This window comes from Amborella trichopoda, chromosome 3 (assembly GCF_054954075.1).
Source record: "Amborella trichopoda isolate Santa Cruz 75 chromosome 3, AtrichopodaSantaCruz75HAP2 v2.0, whole genome shotgun sequence".
Taxonomy (NCBI): domain Eukaryota; kingdom Viridiplantae; phylum Streptophyta; class Magnoliopsida; order Amborellales; family Amborellaceae; genus Amborella; species Amborella trichopoda.
The window spans coordinates 47,006,920-47,029,174 of NC_142338.1; the positions used below are offsets into that span (position 1 = coordinate 47,006,920).

The following is a 22,255-nucleotide window of genomic DNA, read 5'->3' on the forward strand; positions in this document are numbered from 1 at the left end:
AAGATACTATGTTGAACCCTCTCTCGTGAAGCAAACCATGGTTATGAAGAGGGATAATTAGTTAAAAATGATAGAAAGGTACCAAGTTTATAGATCATGTGCACGTCTTTCGCACACTAGTCAGAGAGCTAGAAGACACAGGCATGAAACCCAATAAATCTATGCAAGTGATTTATCTCATAAATTCACTTCCTAATTCATGGGCGATCTTCATATCTTCCATCTCGATCAGAAGGAAGGCACCAAAACTGGAGGAGCTCATCACTACAATCAAAGCAGAAGATGATAGGAGAAATTCAAGGCAAGCATTGACAACAACTCCAAGGGAAGCCGTGCATATGGTAAAATCCCCACTTTCTTTTAAATTTAATAAAGAAAATGAAAGAAATATTTTTGGGAAGAGAAGAGATTTCAAAAATAGAGATTTTAGAAATAAGGGAGCAAAAAGATAGACTCAAACCTATTTTATTTGTAAGAAGTTGGGCCACATAGCCAATAGTTGTCAATTCAACAAATCTGGAGGGACCGACAAGGAATTGGTATGTGTGGTCTTTGAGTCTATGCTGGCTGACCCCAAGGGAGCTGATTGGTGTCTTGACTCCAGGGCTAAGGCCCATGTCACAAACATCAATGAAGGTTTCCATTCTTTCACTCTCATGGGGCCAGGGCAGCAACATATTTATATGGGAGGAAATCAGAAGACTGATGTACACGGAGTTGGAGATTTTGAGTTGAAATTGAAGAGTGGAAGCATCATGATCCTAAAGCAAGCACTTTATGTTCCTGATAAGAATAAGTATTTGGTTTCAGTTCCTAAGATGTCTATAGCTGGATTCATAACCACTTTAATTAGGGAAAAAGTGATGGTCAAGAAGGAAAAAAATATGATCATGACTGGACGACTAATAGACAGGTTATTTACTATTAAAATAAAAGAGAACGTTGCTTATGTGTCGTCCCTTAATGAATTAGATGATACCCTATGACATATGAGGTTATGACACATTAAATCAAACGAATAGAAAGATTGAAAAAGGACAACATTCTTCAAACTTACAAGGGAGATCTATCGAAAGTGTGCGAGTCTTGTGTGCAATGAAAACTACAAAGGAAAAATACCACCAAGAGAAAAAAAACTACTAGCGTAGTGGAAATCATTCATAGTGACATATGTAGACCTATAACCAAAAGTGGAAAAAGATTTTTTATCACTTTTATAGATGACTACTTGCGATATGGCCATGTGTACCTTATTCATATAAAATCTAAAGCCCTAGAAAAATTCAAAGAATATAAGGGCGAAGTAGAAAATCAAACCAACCTAAAAATCAAAGTCTTTAGAACCGATAGAGGGGGGAATATTCATATGACCTTTTCAAATAACTCTATATTGAAAATGAGATTATCCATCAATACACCATGCCTTATACTCCCGAACAAAATGATGTAGTTGAGAGACAGAATAAGACCTTAGTTGAAATGGTAAAGAGTGTGATGGGGCATGCAAATCTCTCATTGAATTTTTGAGGAGAAACCGTGTTGACGAAGTCTTTCATCTTTAATCGGACTCTCGCAAAAGCTGCCTCACTTACTCCTCGTGAAATTTTCACAGAGCGTACTCCCTCGCTTGAGCACCTAAGAGTTTGGGGTTGCTCAGCCCATGTTCTTATCCCACACTAAAATAGAACCAAATTGCAAGTCAAAACTGTCAAATTCATTTTCATTGGTTACCCAGTTCATGGTAAAGGGCATCGATTCTGCAACCTTGAAATAAGAGCGGTCATTGAAAGTCACGACGCTCACTTCTTCGATGAAGAGTTCCTTGAAGCAACGGGGAGTAGAAAATAAGCCGACTTTTATGATGAGGAGAAAAATAAGGATATGATTTCAGAGCCTGAACCTGAAAATTCAGAACAATCCCCACCTAAACTCCCTAAAGAAAGTGAATCGTTACTCGAACCAAGACAAAATAACCGCATCAGTAGACCACATCTGTACCTAGAACAATTTGTCTACCTCGAAGAACATTTTGATAAAGTTGGGGAAGATCAAGATTTTGAACCTAAAACTTACCATGAAGCCTTGTCCTGTCCTGGAAGGAAATACTGGGTAGAAGCCATGATAGATGAATATGTTTCCATTAACCAAAACCATGTGTGAGAATTAGTGCATCTACCTTGAAAACGTAAGGCTATTGGTTGTAAATGGATTTTCTAGAAAAAGTTGAATTCTGAAGGGAAAATAGAAAATACAAAGCTAGGTTTATTGTAAATAGTTTCACACAGAAAAAAGGGATAGATTATGAGGAAACATTTTCCTATATTTTCAAAGTTTCATCCATCCGAATCCTTATAGCTTTAGCAGCCTATTTTGACTTTGAGGTTCATCAAATGGATGTCAAAACAACCTTTCTAAATGGGGATGCAGAATAAAAAATTTACATGACCCAACCTGAGGGATTTGAGAAGAAAGAGAAAGAGAACTTAATATGCAAACTTAATAAATCCTTTTATGGCCTGAAACAACCATCGTGACAATGGTACATAAAATTCCAAGAGACCCTTGCTCTTACGAGGTTCTCTATAAATAACGACGATTATTGTATATATCAAAAGGTCAGTGGGAGTGATGTGGTCTTTATATTGTTATATGTGGATGATATGCTAATTGTTAATAGATCTATTGCCCTAAAAGTAGAGACGAAAAATTTCTTTGCACAACACTTCGATATGAAGGATCTTGGAAAAGACTATCCAACTTTTCGAGGCAACCTATTGTAAGAGGATACTGGAAAAGTTTGATATTAGTATATGTAAGCCCATGTCTATCTTAATTGACAAAAAGAAGAAACTTAGTAAAAAAATGTGTCCTACCAAAGACATGGATATAAGAGCCATAGAAATAGTGCCATAAAAGAATTCGTAGATATTTAAAAGGGACCATGAACTATGCGCTCACATATAAAGGGGGAACTGAAATAACAATAGAGGGATATTTAGATGCAAACTATCTCGCGGATCCAGATGATGCGAAGTCTACATCTAGGTATGTGTTTATGCTTGGAGGGGGTACTGTTTCTTGAAAGTCAAATAAACAAGATATAGTGGCATTATCTACCATGAAATATGAGTATGTGGCATGCTGTCTAGCAGCCAAGGAAGCCGTGTGAATTAAGAAGTTTCTTAATCAACTTAATTTTCATCTTGTACGTTGTGAGGCAGTGGGGATTTTCTACGACAACACGACGACTATTTGTGTCTCTTAAGAGCCTCGATTTCACAATAATTCCAAGTATATCAAGCCATACTTCTGTTACCTGAGAAATGAGGTGAGATTGAAAGAGATAGAGATCAGCTACATGTCTACATATTTGATAATTATAGACCCTCTGACTAAGGAAGTTGTCCCTAATGTTTTTATAAGACATGTGAGAGAGATGGGGATGAGAGAAAGTGAGGAAGAGAGAATGAAAGGCCTTCAAAGGCCAAGTGGGAGATGTTGGGTTTATGTGGCCTTTAAAGGTCTTATGAGTGTGTAATAAAAAACATTTATTATAGTGGAATATAAACTTAGTGGGAGTGTGGTCGCTCAGGGACCATGCTAAACAAATTATGTTTGCCGATACAAGACTGTGCTTGACGATCTAGGCCAGTCAGTTGAAAAACCCAAGGTACCTGGGCATAGAGAATAAACCGAGAAAGGTTATGGGTTATCCCTTAATGAGGTGGGAGCTTATGCCTGGATGAATGAGCCGATGAACTGTGTGATGGTAGGCCTATAAAGACGGGGGCCAAAACCTCATCCATGATCCATCACACGACATGCATATCGATAAATCTTTTGGGAAAGCTAGATATCCACCTTTTAGGGTGAAGCGTATGCATGTGCGAGAGATAATCATATGCATTATAGAGTTGTGGTCGTATCAGGTCGTGGTGACCTTGACTCGTCTCTAGAGGAGAACTTGTAATCCACAGACTGAGATTACAACCTCTTGGCTAATCGGCCAGACTTTGGTGACCCCCTAATGAGCTCCTACTTGGACTGTGGGTCATGGGAAACACTAGGTCGATTCGATAAAGCAAATGTGGTCTGTTGTCCACAGTTGAAGGTGGAGTACCCCATGATCACTGATTGAATTCATGAACCGTATGGATCAATTTTCATCAAAATAATTGAATTGTATTTGTTTTATGATAAAACTTATTTTAGAATTATTATTTAAATTTTTATAAGTCTTTTGATATTTTATTTATAATTTTTGGACTTATAAAAATGAAGTTATTGATTTTACAAGATTCTAAATTTCAAATAAATTTTTAAAATTATTTTGTTAATTTTAAAATTATATAAAATATCAAGGGGGCCCATAGTGCACATGGGCACACCATGTGACAAGTGGTGGGGCCCACATATACCACATATGGGTGGCACGCCCCATCCCTTTCATACTTCCTTCTCATTGCTTTGGATTCAAGAAATCTAATTTTTGGTAAGTATATCTTGATGCATGTGGTCAAATTGAAATATGGTATATATTGACCATATCTTATCCTAAATATTATAAGCATATCTTGACTTGTTATTTCTTATGGACAATATGAGATGGATTATGTAATTTTATGGAATGCATAATATTTTTAATAGATTTAATTTATTTAAATATATTGATGGGAAAATGGTTTAAAGAAATGGGGGAAAATGGTTCATGCACCTTCCATAATGTTGATGGCCTATTTATGGAATTGACAGCTCAAATCTCTCATCCCACAAGTCACCCTGATCAACGGTCCATATTCAATCTCAATAAAGAGGTAAATTATGAGAAACCCTAAACCTAATTTTTCACTATAAATAAGGGTGTACCCTCGCCTATTCTCTACACCTTCTCTCTCCCATAACTCTATCTCATCACTCTCCTTAGGGTTTCTCTCTCTAACCCTCTCTCTCTCTCTCCGAAGACCCATAGGGGGTACGCCCCAACCCTATGCCTCATTCTCTCTTTCTCTCTTGACCTAAAGATACTAAGGGTTGGGAAATTAAGGTTAAACCTAAATATTTTTGGGGTTAGGGTTTTGTAAAGATTTAAAGGTACTCACTAAGTTTGGCCGAAATTAGCTTTCTCAGTTTGAGATTGAAGCTAAACTACTGATCCCATGCCATCGGATGTTGGTGACTCGGTATGGGATGTAATAAGCTCAGTTGAGGTAATCTCCAGCATCTTCTACTTTTATTTCTTGTTATTTTATCTTTATATTCTCAAGCATAGTGTTTAGTTGTATAAATGACATTAAGTGGTTGAGTTTTATTTTATTGTTATGTTGCTTTTATTTTGAAATATTTATTGATTGTAATAAGACCATCTATAGGCGATCTTTTTGCCAAAACAAAAGGGGTGATTTTAAAATAAAATTTTAAAAAATTATATTCACCGGCAAAAGGTCACATAGGTCTTTCTTTCACGCAAGACATGAGAAGGTTGCAAAAATTATATTCATCAGCAAAAGGTCACATAGGTCTTTCTTTCACGCAATACATAAAAGGTCACAGCAGTGTTAGCAACAGCGTCTTTCGAGCGTCACCAAACAATAGCAACATCAGGCAGTGGGCAGCAACGTAGCATGACCATAAATCTGTTTGACGACAAATCTGAGTAGAATGATCGTTACCCGCTAGAATATACAGCAGCCGGAATGCGACAGATGTCCTGTCGATCAGTTGTAGCTCATTTTTAAAAAGAATCCCAAAAAGAAAAACAGATCAAAAAGTCGAAAACGACTTGGCAGAGAGATAAATCCAAGAGTCAAAACACCACTTAGCAGATAGTTGATACACGACTCAACAGAAGTTGCACGAACTAGGTGAGAAACATACCCGTCTTGAAAATCGGCAACAATGCTTCAGGGATGAGAAATGGATACAGCTAAGATGAATCTTGCTTTGATATCATGTGAAGAGTCTCAAGTTTCCCTGTGTCAATTAATTGATATGAATATAAAAACTTGTCTTTTATAAACAAATTATATATGACAATAATAAAAACTAAATCGTGGACACCTAAACTATACTCAGGCTTACCATAAATATTTTTCTTTACCATACATACAATGTACACTTTCATTTCATAACCTCCAAAACAAGTGTGGTGGTTATCAAATCAAATCAGATAGCAGCTAGGAGACGCCCTAGGGGAGCACAAGGAACATCTTTATGTAATTAATTACACGATTGAGTGGAACTTTTTATAGATTTTAGATTGTATTATAGTCATTTAGAATGGACTATATCGGCTGGTTGGACTGTTGACTGGTGCCTCAGCAGATCTGATCCATAATAAAAAATGAGAATGTTAAAAACCGGTCAAATTTAATCTTTGACCAATTTTGGCTAGTTAGATGGGTCACGTTTGACCAATTAGTCTGGCTAAACAAATTGGATAATTTTTTAAAGGGAAAATTACGTACACATATGTTATAGTTTCCGTTATTATAGCTCTACCGAATAGTTTCCGTTATTACCATCGTGTTCATTTTTTTCTTGTCAAAACGAAAATTTAAAAAAAAGACGATTTTACCTTTTTACAACAATCGAATTCAAATTTAAAAAAAAGATGATTTTACCTTTTTAAAGCAACCGAATTCAAAGTATTTTTGGTTGTTCAACAACCGAAAACTAGGCCAATTTCGATTTTTAAATAACCGAAAATTTAAAATTTTCGGTTCTTTAAGAACCAAATTTTTTTTCTCTCTTGTGGGTCTGTGTATCCTCTCTACCTCTCTCTCTACATTACATGGGTAAAAATGATTTTTTTAAAAACTCTCTCTCTCCCCTTCACCGAGTATTTTTTTTGGGTAAGTTCATAATCCCTGTGATTTCTCCTAAATTTAAGGGCTCAAACTAGCTATTCTCTGATAATTTTATCAGATAACCATGACTTCAAAGATGTAGAGAAAGAATAGGCCACAAGATTTCTTCTAATCTCATGATCCCTAAGATTTTTTATAAATTTAGGGGCTCAAACTAGTTGCTCCCTTTTGATTTTGTCGGATAACTATGACTTGAGAGAGGTAGAGAAAATACGCTACAAGAGAGAAAACATTTTTCGTTTCTTAAATAACCAAAATTGGTGTATTTTCGGTTGTTGAACAATCGAAAATATTTTAAATTTAGTTGTTCAATAACTCAAGGTCGTCTTTTTTTTTAAATTTTCATTTTGACATGAAAAAAAAATGAGTACGATGGTAATAACGGAAAGTTTTCGATAGAGCTGTAATAATTTCAACCGACAATTATGCTGATTGTGATTGGACCATGCCATCATTGATTTTATGGCCATTCTAATTATAATACCTTTTCATAATATTTGTTCAGAGACGTATGCTTATGTGTCCCTTAGGAAGGCTCGAGATTTGTGACATGTAATACTTTTATGGGCATGTTGGATGCATTCAGTGTTACTGATAATCTGACTAAAATTAATCATGACAATGAATTATACTTTTTGGAACCAGTGAAGGTGAAAGGTTTATGAAATACAGGATCTGGAAAGGTTTATGAAATACAGGATCTGAAAATGAATTGGAACATTGTGCAACTATAATGGAGTTTCAGACCTTGTTATCTTACAACTGATGGAATTATGTGTTTGATAAGCGGCAGTTTTTGAAAGTGGGACTAAAGTGTCTCACTTTGATGTATGATATTATTATGTGGAAGCTGTAAAGTGGAAAGGCGGCTTTCTACGCAGCTCTTTTTCAATGTTAAAATGAATTTATTTTTGGAAGACCTCCCTTCCATAAAAAATAATGGAAGTGCTGTCTTTCATAATTTGTGGAGAGTCCCTTCCACTCCAAAAAACTCCATGTACCAAACGCACCCTAAATGAGTTGGAAGGTACTTAGACTCCACGAGATGCAGCTGATGAAGGAGTATAGAAGAAGGAGAGCGATGTGGTCTTTTCAGTGAAGTCCACTTATAGGCTGTTGTTCCACGATCGTGTTTGATGTCAAGAAATAGACTGACTAAGATTTGGAAATGATCTATTTCTCATAAAGTGTAAGCATTTCTACGGACTCTAATGCAAAAGTAAAACTCAATTTGTGGACAATCTTAGAAAAAGAGGTAAATATATGGTCAATATTTGCTTGTTATGTAAAAGCATTTCTACGGACTCTAATGCAAAAGTAAAACTCAATTTGTGGACAATCTTAGAAAAAGAGGTAAATATATGGTCAATATTTGCTTGTTAGGTAAAAATGATGAAGAGAATAGAGATCATTTGTTCTTACATTGTCTTTACTAATTGTTGTAAGTGCGGTCCTTCTTATTATTGGGGTATCTAATGATATTGCCACAAAAAGATGTTAATAAATTGGAGCACTTATGCATTCAAAGGCTGCCCAATACGGGGAAAGTTACATGGGATATTTTAGAGTAGTTACATGGGATATTTTAGAGTAGTTTTAACTTGGAGAAAGTTAAAAAGAGGATTTTACACACTACCTGGTCTTGGTTTTCTATCACAAAGGGAGGGAGATGGTGTCTCCAAAGTTGATATCATTTTGAATTTTGATCACCCTAACCGATCAAAACTAGAACCGGCCATCGGTTCCAAACTAACTGAGCGGTTAGCTGTTAGATTGGGTAATTTTGCGAACAATGCTAAATACAATCAAACTTGTCTCAATTACTTGTACTTGAAAAGAAATTGGAAAACTAATGTGAACATCAATGTTCGCAAAAAATGGGCAGATCGACCTGGACCGACCCGAGTTACTTGGACCCGCCCAGTGGTGGGTACACTTGAGCCCAGTTTTGGTGGTCAAGTTTGGGATCTTAAAAAAAATTCAAAAAATTATTAAAAATCCAAAAATAAGAAATTTACTCTTATATACCTTTTTATGTTTTCTATCATTTTGATAAACATTGGAAAGTATTTTGGCCATGAACATTTACTTTTTCATTTTATATTCTTTTTTGGCTTATTTTTAAAATACCTTTGGTCACAAATTAATTTATCTCAAAATCTATTGTTTCCCTACATTTCTTACTTCATTCCAACGTATTTTGTTTAATTTTACTTTAAACATATTTTTGAGATTTTTGTTACATTCTTTATTATTATTTTTAACACCTTTTAACCTAGCCAATACTTATCCGACCCTGTCCAAGTCACTCCGCCAAGACAAGGCCGGGTACCGCGCCCTAGTCGTGGTTTCCTAGAGACCTCAATATGCACATACATGATGTCAAACGAGCGAGAGAGGAGTCAGATAAACTCACCCAATTGGGAAAAAAAAATAACAGTAAAACGTAATACTAGAAAGCCAGGATCCAAGATCCTTGTAAAACCTTATTATTCAAAAACTCAAATCCAATGGAGCACTAAAAAAAACAATTATTGTAAAAAAAAAAAAAATTATAAATAGAATTTGATAATCGTTTACCTCACGTTTGGTTTGTGTGAAAATGTTTTTTAAAAAATATCTTTATATGAACAAATTCTATTATGCGGTCAAGTATAAGAATATTTTTACATCAATTAGATATTAATTAGGATCAAACGATACATTAAGACCAATTGGTATAAAAATATTTCTAATCGGCATTAGAGAAATTTTTTTATAGAAAATATTTTCATAATTTAACAGAAAAAAAAAAAAAAAAAAATTCACGGTAACCAAACGTGGGACTAAGCTTTGATGGCCTTCATTTCGAGACCTGAGACGAACTCCTGATTTCCTCCTCCAAATTTATAGCGGCGCGCGCAGAGCCCTTCCAGTGGCTGCTCCTCCTCGTGTCGAAACCATTCACAGGCGATCTGCCCTCCAGCAGCCCCTCCTCCTCCTTCCCATGCCCAGCCCCCACAACACCCCCTTTATTACTCACATTTCCAAACACAAACACACCAAACCCTAAAATTGAAGCAAGGAAACTGCAGGAAAAAGGTATGGTCACGCCGGAAAATGACGTCGCGATCGTGAACCCGGCACAAGTCCCGGCCATCTTTACCCACGCGAAGCACGCAGAAAATGCACCTTCCTTTCCGGCGGGTGAACAGTCTACTAGCAGCACCCTTCCGTACGTATGTAAGATCCCGGCGGCCACTCCCTGAACCATTGTGAAGAAGAAGAGGTGCTCTCGATGCCATGTTCGATTCTGGAAGTAGAATCCGGTGCCGGAGGTGACAGCTCCTGCCAGAAGCCCGGCCACCTGCATTTTCATCGCGTCGGACTTTATTGAGAGCTGGAGATAACGCAGTAATGGAAGGCTGAAAGTAGGGATGAGGAAGTAGATTAGCCAGGTATAGAGGATGTCGTGTGCTTCGTAGCATAGCTTTCCTTGGAGGTGGATGGAGGTGGCGGCGAAGATGCACATGGTCGCGAAGCTCGACAGGAAGACCCCTGCGAGTGTTCCGACGGCATGGGGGTATTTTCGGGGTGCAAAGGCGTGAGATGCCGACCATTTGGGGGAATTCTGAGCAGCTGGAGGCCGAATTCCAGAGAGGTAGTGGGCAATCCCGACTAACCATATTATGCCGGAAAATATGGAGACGATCCAAAGGTTTGAGAACTTGTCAGAGTGACCGGCCATGCGGTAGGCGAAGGAGGAGATTATGGCAGCACCGATTCCTCCGGCAGCGGTGCCATACACTGATATCCGACTTCCTGCAGATTTTCTCATGGTGAAGAGCTCATCGCCAGCAATGTTGCCTGTGGCGCCTCGTATCATGAGGCCGAGGTGGCGGGTGTGAGCAGCAAGGCCGAAGGTGGCACCGCTAGATATGGCGGAGATGTAGAGGGGGAAGGGCCACACGCTGCGGAAGAAGCCGGTGGGGAGGCAGAATAAGGCACCCAATGCAGCACTGACACCAAATTGGAGGTGGTGAAGGGGGCCGTGGTCGAGAAAGTGGGCGGAGAGGATGAGTAGTGGGGCGGTGATGACGGTTCCGGCGGTCCATGAGATTGCCACCCAGTTCAGAGCAGATAAATGGAGGTCTGAAATCTTTAATGTATGGTGAGTTAGTGATTGGTACCTGCCAATTCGCCATTGAAGAGGAGAGTGAGCTTACTCTCGAGCTTCCACAGAAAGGCCAAAACGCTTGAAATGGAGCCTAGTTTCACTTTTTTCATCAAAATTTGATTTAACCAATGCCTTGAATCTAAAACAAAAATTAAGTTACACCAATACCTCTTAAAACTTTAAAATCGATCGTTGACTAGTTACACGGACGGACAGGTTAAAATTAAATTGGGCCATGTAATTTATATTTTTTATTTTTTTAAAATTTAATCTAATCAATTCTGGCGAACTGATTTATTATTAGACCACACCTTTTACTGATTTTACTGGTTTGTATCGGCTAAAGTAGGGTATTAACCAAAATTTTTCAGTTTGACATTGAAGGGAGAGGGTAATCTGCTTAGTCTCCCTAAAATGGAAAAGCTTAATACACACTAACACTCATAGTGTCTGCCTCTCTCTCTCCCTCCCTCATGAATCTACTGTTCCGTAAGAATAATTTTTACATTCGGACACAAAAAATATTAGCAAAATACTAAATGGGTCAATTTTGGACGATAATTATAAAGTCAATCGACCTATATTTTTTTATTTTTCCAAAATTACCTCTTCGAATGCTTTTGATTTCTTTTTATTTTTTTTATTTTTTTTGTTAGTAGGGCAATGCCAAGTCTATAAAGCAGTACAAGGTTGGCATCCTCGATCCGTTTTATTTCTCAGCAAACAAATGAGCTAATGCGGTCTGAGAATGCCAACCTTGGACTACCCTGATGAGCAATAGAAAAAGTGGTTCAAGAATGGGCAGCTCGGACTGCCTTTGAAAGCTTAACAAAATAGGTCTTTGCGGTCTAAGGATGCCAACCTCAGACCGCTTTGAAGGGCACCACAGAAGGTGGTCTGATGATGCTAATATCAGACTGACTCGACACTGCCCCAAACATTTAGGCATATCCTTACTATAAAAAAACTCAAAAAAGAAAAAGAACAAGCGGCAGTATGATGGTGTATCCTTGGAGTGAAAGGCAATTTTGAAAACAAAAAACCCTCAAGTTGACCGACCCTCCTTATAATTTTAACCCAAAATTGACTTACGTCCAATTTCAGTATTTTTTTTTGGTGCCCTTACGTAATTCACTCTTTTCGTAAAATTTAGTATGAGATGAGATATTATTGGCCGGTTAACTTTAACCAGACTAAATCCGGAATTTCGGACCTCGTTTTGAAGAATGAAAAGGATGTTTGCGACTTACAGTTCCGTCTCCTTTACTGAGCAATGTAGACTCTGCAAATCTCCATCTACTGATGGTTTTGGGAGCATTTGGCCCACCATGAGAGAGAAGACAATAGGGATCAACACCGCTGGAATGAAATGAGAGAAAAGGTTGTAAGCATACCATGTAACCATCTCCCGCTTTGATGCCTTCTCTTCTACTCCTGCGTACTCCCTATAAGATCGATTTGCTCTCTCCATATTTTCTGCCAAATCAGGACATTTTGAGGGCGTTGCTTCTGCATCCATGGCCTCCATTTCTAGAGAGAGAAAACTTTTAACTTCAATGGAGGTTAGTGAAGCATAATTTTACACAATTGCAGGAATTCTAGAGAGAGAGAGAGAGAGTACTAGGAGGTGTGTTAGTAATTGCAAAATAGTCAAAGCATATAAGTAACGTACATGAATAAGGATATCCTATGGCATGGAGAGGAGAGACCTAAGCATATAATGTCCTATGGGAAATCAAGGGTGGCAATGGGCCTGGTGGGTCGGCCCAGTACTAAAGAACTAGGTCCTCGGTCATGAAATGTGGGCTGAGGACCAGGTCTAGGCCAGGCCAAGACCGGCCCCTATTTGTTCATATTTTTTGTTTTGTTTTTCTTTAATTTTATCCGGATTGGCCCTGAGGGGCAGTGCCGGCTCTCAAGGGAAAGGGGCCGGGCTAGGGCTAGGGCAAGGGTGGGCCGGCCCTTTGCGAGCCCAGGTGATGCATGAGAGAGATTTTGCGTAGTTTACAATGAAAGTCTTTGGTTTGTCCAAATATGTGCCACTTGCTTTGGTACTACTAAGAAGATAGGTCCATGGTATTATTCTCAAAGTCCTTGTTTATGCCAATAATTAATAATCTTGCCTTGTTCAATCATTAGATAAAGCTTGTAGCACCGTTTTGTCGAATGGGCCTTGGATATTGGTGGAGAGGAATCGACTTTGATTTTCCTTGTCTTTGCTCCCAAGCACCAAAGATATATGCTCTATGATGATCACTAAGTGGAGGACATGATGGACCGTACAAGCTATCATCTCTTAATGGAAGTTCCTGATTGATGGGGCTTCCAACTATCTGAGTCCGACCCGAATTTCGGGTCGGGTTAGAGTCCCACCCGAGCCTGCAAATTTGTATGTGTGGGGCGGCCCAGCGCGAGTGAAGACATTAAGGCCCATGGCGGGGTAGGTAGGGATGAGAAATGAATCCTCTTGTGCCAATGAGATGAGCTCTTCTATAAACATTGTGTTATTAGGGTATCACCCAACAGCCAACTGTTGAGGGATATTGTCCAGTCCAAATATGTCTGATCATCAGTTACTAGATCTTAAAAAATTTAAAAATATATCAATAATAATTTAAAATTATGAAATAAATTTTAAAATTACCAACTTTATTTAACCGGTCAATGTTATCATAATTGACCCAATAAAATAGGCAAAAATTGGTCCAACCTTGGTTTTAACTTATTGAACATTGATTTTAACTCCTGGTTTTTGCTTTGAATGAGATAGGCTGAGCTTCTAGCTTACATACCAATTAGACAGTCTGGTGCTAATAAGTATGTTTATAAATTAATCCCATCTAGGGCTAGCAATGGGCTTAGCTGACCCCAAATAACTAGGATAAAGCTTGGATGATGATGAGGTCCAGCAACGGGCTGAAATAGGTCTGCTGGGCCAACCGTGACCTAACCTAACCATCTCAAAGCTAGGCTATGCCAAATAAAAATATAAAAAAAATTAAATAAAAAGAGGCCAAACAAAGAACCAGACCATCCATGGCTCAAGCCCACCCCAGCCTTATCCTCAGGCCAATTTTACCCGGCCCTACATATTTTGTGTCCCATACCCTAGTTTTTTAGAGTCAAACTGACCGGGCTAGGCTACCCCATAGCTGCCCTTAAAGCCATCCCCTCGAGTTTATTGCTTCTCGTTTGTGTCCACTCTATGTAGACACTCCGTTTTCGCTAGATGAGTTTCAAGATATTCAGAATGCAAAACTTAGAATCTGAACTACAAAAATACTGTAGTCACCCTAGACCCATTTCTGCTAAAACCCATAGGGAACAGCCCAAATTGCAGTGCAATACCTTAAGATCCTAAAAACGACCCTTTAGAGTCCAGTTCAAACACTATAACACCTCCCAAGTAGGTAGTTTTATTTTGTAATCATAGTGACCTTTCAAACAACTCAAGAACACAATTTTGACATTTGATTTGAAACATACATGACCAATACCAAACACAATTTTGACAAATGATTACAATATACATCTTTCATATTAATCTGGTAGACAATATATATTTTCCTTTCACACTCTCCCTCAAACTTAAGATGTTCTAAAATAGAGTAGCCGGAGTTTGAATATTAAGTTGCGGAAACGAGCAGTTGGATCTTCATGTGCATAGCGACCAGTAGATGTAGTGGTTGTCATGCTCAGATTGTTTGATAAAAAAGCATAGAGGAACAACAGAACAGTGCATGCTCAAGCAATGATAAATCAACAAGCCTCGGAAATAGAAGGCTCGAATAGAGTAGGTTTGAGCAACAGATTGAAACTTATGATCTTCTATAGAGACAAAAAAATAGACAAGTCAATTGAGAAAACAAAATGACACTTGAAAGAGCCAACGAAACTCAGTGCATATCCACGACGGATTGAGAGTCTCAGGTTTCTCTGAAGAAACTCAGTGTCCTTTGAACATATGAATGTACAAACTTGTCTTTTATAGACAAATTACATTATGAGAAAAAATAAAAATAAATCACAGACACCTAAACTATACCTAGACTTGCCATAAATACAAGATAGTGTATATACTTTTTTATATATACTGATTACAATATACACCTTCCATATTGACTCGATAGACAATATATACTTTCCTTTCATAAGAAGATGGGAGAAGAGATAAGAGGAGAGCGAGATCAGAGCGGATGAGAGGGGAGTGAGGAGATAAGATGAGAGAAAGATATAGAGAGATTACGGGAGCTGAGAGAAGAGAGAAGAGATGGGAGAGAGAGAGAGATAAGAGGTGAGAGAGATGGAGATAATTGGATATGGTTGTACAACTTGTCACGAAGAGGAGAGATGGATAAGCTTGGGTCTGGTTTTAGGGTTCGGCACAATGAAGAAAGGGGCTTGTCCGTGCAGATAGAGGTTTTAAGGCTTGCCGCGATAAAAAAAGGGGCTTGTCCATGGAGATGAAGATGAAGATAAAGAAAGGGGCTCGGGCTCGGGCTCGGGCTCGAGTGACTTAAAACAAAAAAAAAAAAGACTTAAAACAAAAAAAGGTTCCGAAGGATTGGGTTCCTAGCCTCCACCCCAAGGGTGCATTTGTTTTTATGAAAGATTTCTTCTTAAAAAAGAAATCCTTCTAATTTTTCAAAAGTTCTTCATTTGACGTATAGTTTCCATCTAAAAGTTTATAAAGTAATATTCTAATAAAATTCCTATTTTTTTTGTTAAAACATGAACGATTAAGTTCTTGAAAAGGGTAGGAACTCAATATTTCATAACGTTTTTGTTGATCACTATTTACTATGGATAATATAAATACATAATATTAGTATTATTAATAAGATTTGATATTGTATAATATAATATTATATTATATTATATATTATATTACATTATATATTATATATTTATATTTATTTTATTAACGTAATTTATATTATATAATATATGTAATATATAACATTAATATATATTTATATTATATAGATCTTGCATTATATTATATTTTATATAATCTATAATAGTATTTACTATGTTATATATAATATTTATATTATTATATTATATATTAATTTATAAATATCTTACATTATACTAAATATTATATAAATTTTATATTTATTATATTACATATAATATTATTATATTATATTGTATATAAATATAATATATTGTATAATATATTATACTATTAATATATTATAAATATAATATAAATATATAAATACCTTATATTATATTATAATAAATATTATATTATATGTTATCTATAATACAAATATACATTAATAAAATATATTATATTATATTATATATTATGTTATACATATTATATATGGGTGCGGTTTGTATAGGGCCTAGGCTCTGAGCAATCCAATTAGAGCCTACCTTCGAATAGTATCGAGAAATGTAGTTTCAAAACTGAAAATATTTGTGACAACCTTAAAATATATTTTCATTTTTATTTATAAAGTTTAAAGCTTAAAAAATAGTGTAGATCAAGCAGATCTATGAAAACTTGAAAATCTTGAAAATTGATGGTCCAAAAATGCATTACAAAATATTCTATTTTCAAAACTTGAAATCTATTTTTTTTTTCATGTCCATGCATCTTGATGTCGAGATGATCAATTTGAGGATATTTGAGCATCAAAACAACTTTTTCTAGTGAAAATTTTGATCTAGGCTCTAATTTGATTGTTTAGAGCCTTGGCTATATATAAACTTTTCCTATTTTATATATATATATATGATATCAAACACATCACTCATAACTTATTTAAGCATTTCAAAACAAAACATTCAATTTTCCATAAGATATCTTTAAGAAAACAAATGCACTCCAAAGGAACTTAAACTCTCCCGTTTTACAAATAAAATAGAAAGTTTGGGTTCTTGTAGCAGTTCCTGTGTAGCCAAATGTAGAATTACTTCACTATTAGAAACGTTTACTTTCTTAAATAAAACATTCATGCAAACAAACACGCCTTTATAGTTATCTTTTATTTTGTTAGTATTATATATTTTTATTCAATTTTATGAAAATATAAAAATATGTTAGTCTTATCAAAGTTTTAGGGAAGATCCTGCTAGCCGACCATTCACAGAGGAGAGATTGTAGAATTGATCCATGAGTATTGTAATTTGACTGGACTCATGTTTTCAAGTAATTGAAGATTCATTATTAAAGTTTTATTTAGTTTGTACTAGCATTTGGAGATGATACATGGGTAATTATTATAGAGCGCGATAACACATGGGTCCGAGCTATGTTTTAGTAATGGGTGTGGTTTTTATAAAGTTGCAACTTTAAACAATCCAACTAAGGTCCACCTTCAAATTTTATCATAATATATAATTTTGATATAAAATGTTCTGAGGATTATTTCAAAATCTATTTTTATATCTAATTATAAAATTTTAAGTTTAAAAAATAGTTAAAATCAAGTAGATCTATAAACATATGAAAATATTGAAAATGGACGGTGTAGATAAAATGTTGTAAGTTGCACTATTTCTGAGACTCAATTTTTTTTTTTTTTTTTCATAGTCATACATGTCGATGTCGAGATGATCAATCACATGGTTTTTCAACATTAAAACAATCTTTTTTGATGAATTTTGAGGTGCATATGTAGTTCTACATTTTAAAGTTGCAACCTTATATAAATTTTTTCGTTTAGTAATAATTATACATATACTCTTACGAGCAAGTCATCGTAAAGTTTTAAAATCGCAAAGATAGGAAGATCAGTCGCATATATTTTATACGTGGGGCACCATGCATATTTCCTTTGGTTTTTAGTCTCTAAATAAACCATGAAAACCAATGCTGTCAAAATTCGCTTTGGAGTGTTTTTTGGTTTGGTGAGAAAAACGAAGTAATTTGGTGTTTCGGCCGATATAGAAAAAGACTTCAGATTTTTTTTTAAAAAAATAAAAATAAATAAATTATATATTTATATATATAAATAATGAATATATATATGTATCTTTGCTTCAGCCGAAACAACTAAAACTTCGGCAAAATTGGCCTGAAGTTGACCAAAGCGATAACACCGAGCTTTGCTTCCGTCTTGGCCTAAAAATCGAAGGCTTCGCCCTCTATGGCCAAAATTAAGCAAATTTGACAACAGTGACAAAAAACAGTCGGTAGCACGTGCTTTTTTACGGTGAGGAACGACACTCATTCTGGCACTCCATTAGTAATTCAATCTCCACCATCTTTTACGAATATGAAGGGATAAGATTAAAGATTTAGGTTAGATGGATGGTGCAGATCAACCTGGAAAAGTAACAATACATCCATGACTGGTTTGGCTCGCCTCATTTTTTGATTCAATCTGCATCGTCCATTCACAGTTGGAGATTAGTCACAGGGTTGAACAAGGAGGAAGGCGAGTCATATCTTCTCTCCCATACTGTATCAAATCTCTACCGTCCACCGGGGAAAGCGCTCGAATCCTAGCCGTCCGATGGGACTAGGTAACATATTTGAAGGAGCCTGCTATCAAGGGGAAGCATTAAAAGGTCGCTTTCCTACGCGTTTGGTATCTGCTAAATACACGTAAATGCAGATAATATGAGCATACGTGGCTCATTTTAGTCCGTTAAAATACATATAGCCATGATCGATTGTTATTTTTGCAGGGATATGGAAACGTGCAGCTCTAATGATCCTCAAATTCTCGGGTTCTTCCATTGAGATAATGGACGGTCCTGATCAAAGAAGTTAGACCTCCTAGCTTATCTGAACCGTCCGTCTAACTCGCTCTCTGCCAATAAGGAATACCGGGTGAAATGCCCTACACATTTACCAAATATACTAGGAGCTATTCTCTAATGAAAGTAATGCTTTTAAATATTTTAACATATTTACGCACCAGCCTCAAAAACTTGGAAAAATATTTTTTATGATGGTGATTTTAATATATTTCTACAACCAAACGATAAATATGTTAACTCCCATATGCCACTCAATTTTATTTTCTCGTTATAAATAATTTAAGTTTTTTTTTTTCTTTTGATATATTAACTATAGGAATGGAGGTGCACATTAAGTTAAGACATCCGCCCCCTAACCACTGCAGTTCAAAAAAAAAAAAATCTACCCCCAATCCCAACCCCATTTCAAAAATTTCAAGTGATTTTATATAATAGTTAAAAATATAGGAGTTCATGACACATTGCACAATATTTTCAGCCACACAATTAGATGAAAAAATAAATTCAGTTGTTGAATCCACATGTAGGGAACATTAGTCTTAAAAAAATTCTTAAAAAATCAAAATAAGACAGATACCTAAAAATAAATGCAAATAGAAGTTTGATAATTAAGGAAGTGAGATTACTTGTGAGCATGTTATTGACTTGACTCGAAGTTCAAACAAATTTTTTTTGAATTCGTGACACACTTCAAGTAATCGAAATTGACATCTAACGGCTAAGAATAATTATAACTACTTTATAAGAAAGATAAATGGTCTCACGTTATACAATTTCATAAATATTCCCTACTAACCTACCCAAAAAGAATAGTAGGTAAATATAATTACTATGAGACGGTACGTTATAAGACTATTATCTTTCTTACCGTGATGTTACAATTACTACACGCTATTAGATATCAAATCAAATGGCTTGAGGTGTTCACCAAATTTTAGAAACTTTTTTTAGAACTTTGAGTTTAGTCAATGACATGCTTACAATCACTCGATTTGAAAGTAAATCAATCGAGTTCTCTTTGTATACTTTTCCAATTACTATAATAAATTAACGTTTCACTTATTACTCCTTCTAAAAGATCAAATAAATGTGTGTTTCATAACTTGAGAATAGCATGAAAATAGACAAAAAAAAATTAATAGAAAGATAACACTCACAAACAAATGTAAGAAGCATTACGTAGAGTAATTATTTAGAAAATATAAAAGTTTATATAGAGCTTAGGCTCTAAACAACCAAATTAGAGCCTACATCAAAAATTTCACTAGAAGAGGTTGTTTTGATGCCCAAATATCGTCAAATTGATCATATTGACATCAAGATGAATGGACTTGAGAAAAAAATAGATTTCAAGTTTTAGAAATATTGCATTGGATAATTAATTTTTAAGTTATTAAAGTTTTTATAGATCTGCTCGATCTACACTATTTTTAAAGCTTTAAATTTTATAATTAAGTATAAAAATATAATTTAAAGCTAGTCAAAGATTTCTAGTATTGCAACCACATTTCTCAACACTATTTGAAAGTGGGCTCTAATTTGATTGTTTAAAGCCTCGGCTCTATACAAACCGCACCTTTTAAAAAATAGGTTTGAAACTTATATCTTGGGTCGTTAAGAGAAATTGAAGACAAAAAATTGTATACTCAAAGAAGAGAGAACATGCACTACCCAATGCTTCCCTAACATATTTGGAATGTTTTTCTACATTTCCTTTATAAGAGAAACAATCCTAAGTAAAAAGAAAAACTTATGCCTTTTTTATCGATATTTATTAGGAAAAAGGCAACCTCTATGGTATAGAAGTAAGGTGCATCTCACAAAAATCCAGCAGGGAAGAGTATTTTGAAGTTGGAAAGCCTTTCGGGTGATCATCTCAACCGCAAGACAAATGGATATGAAGGACAGAAAAGGATTTCAAATCCTAATAATAGTGCTCGTTGTAACAAATTATTTGGGTTGTCTATTTTTTAGATTTTCAAATGTTTATAGATGTGCTCGATAAATATCATTTTTTGAGATCTTAAATTTCATAGTTAAGCTTGAATATAAATTTTCTTATAAGGCTTTTTACACTAAAACTACATCTTTTGGCAAAATATGGGTTGTCCAGTTGTACTACGGTAAATCAGGTGGAGTTTATAGGTCTTTTACAACGACTTAACATCTTACAAGAAAGGCATATTACATGTTATTATATTGTGGAAGGGGATTTCCTTAACATTATCAATTCGTATGATGAGTTGAGAGTTGAGAAAACCTGGATCTATTTGATTGCAAATCATGGATATTTGTAGTTCTATCGAGATTTCTTTAAACATGTTTACAGAGAAGCTAATGAAGTGGCCGATGGTAAGCCAAACAAGGTGTCACTTTAGTTGAGTTAGCTATTTCCGAGGAATTGTTATAGTAAACTTTTGTATCTTTAGTCATTTATCTTTTTCAATAAAATTAAGTAATATTGTAAAAAAAATATAGAGGTGTATGGCACTTCAGTAGTATAAGGTGGGCACCTTGTACAAACCTTTCCTTATTTATACCATGCCGAAATATTGTCATTTGCTTGGGTTATCGTTATTGAGTTTTCCTTTAATGGATGGAATACATGCATTAAAATTGACCCAAATCTAAATTCCTTGAATTTCTATACATTAATCATCTAAATCAACTTGGTTAGGCTATTGGACTAGAATTATGAATCTCATGCTCTATCTGTCTGAATTTATTTAATTTTTCTATTTCATTTTTAAGAGGATAAAGTTTGTATAAGGTGGCAATCCTTTGCTATTAAAATAAGATGCACCTCAAAAATCCTTTAGAAGAGAGTGTTGTAATATTAGAAAACGTTTCGATTTGATCATCTCGACTTCAACAGGTACGGATTTGAAGAAAAAAAAACATTTAAACTCCCAAAAACATTGTATTTTGTAACAAATTATTTGCACCGTCTATTTTTAATATTTTAAAATGCTTATATATCTGTTTGATATGTACTATTTTTTATATTTTAAACCCCATAATTAAATATGAAAATAGATTTTTAAACCATCGTATCATCTCCGAGCATAGTCAAGAGGCGCCCCATGTTTCTCCGGTACAAAGAGTGCATCTTGTACAAACATCACCCAAATTTCGTATTAAAACAAGAGTTTTGGACTTTCCACGTGTTTGTTGTAGGGTGGCAATGGATCGGAGTGGGACCTTGACTAAAAAATATAATGTGGGACCCAACCCGACTCTGACTAGACCCGATCAAAAAATTAAAATATTATTGAACCCAAACCCAAATTCAAATAGTATTCCCACCTAACTCAATTTTTGCACCCATACCCAAAAACTCATACAGGTCAGGTCCATTGCCACCCCTAATTTCTTAGTCGTGTGGCCTTTTTTTTTTTTTTTCACTCGTATCCTTTTCTAAATATTTTTTTTCCCCTTTTAAGTCATCACGGTTAGATTGAGTTTACATAGATGCTTGGGGGCATTTTGCATTTTCCAAAAACTTTAA

General features: G+C 35.5%; 1 protein-coding gene across 1 annotated transcript; it reads right to left on the reverse strand.

Moving 5' to 3' along the window:
* Positions 1-9,708: 9,708 nt before the first annotated feature.
* On the reverse strand, positions 9,709-12,709 carry LOC18443869 (uncharacterized). Its single transcript, XM_006854050.3, has 2 exons — positions 12,273-12,709; positions 9,709-11,035 (listed from the first exon to the last, which is right to left on the reverse strand). Exons 1-2 carry the CDS (start codon positions 12,548-12,550, stop codon positions 9,709-9,711), a joined length of 1,605 nt encoding a protein of 534 aa, XP_006854112.2. The 5' UTR covers positions 12,551-12,709.
* Between the last annotated feature and the right edge of the window lie 9,546 nt (positions 12,710-22,255).

Coding starts and splice junctions, on each gene's coding strand:
- LOC18443869 (XM_006854050.3), bottom strand. CDS start 12,550: ATGGAGGCCATGGATGCAGAAGCAACGCCCTCAAAATGTCCTGATTTG. Junction 11,036..12,272: donor TCAGTAAAGGAGACGGAACT/GTAAGTCGCAAA, acceptor GCGAATTGGCAG/GTACCAATCACTAACTCACC.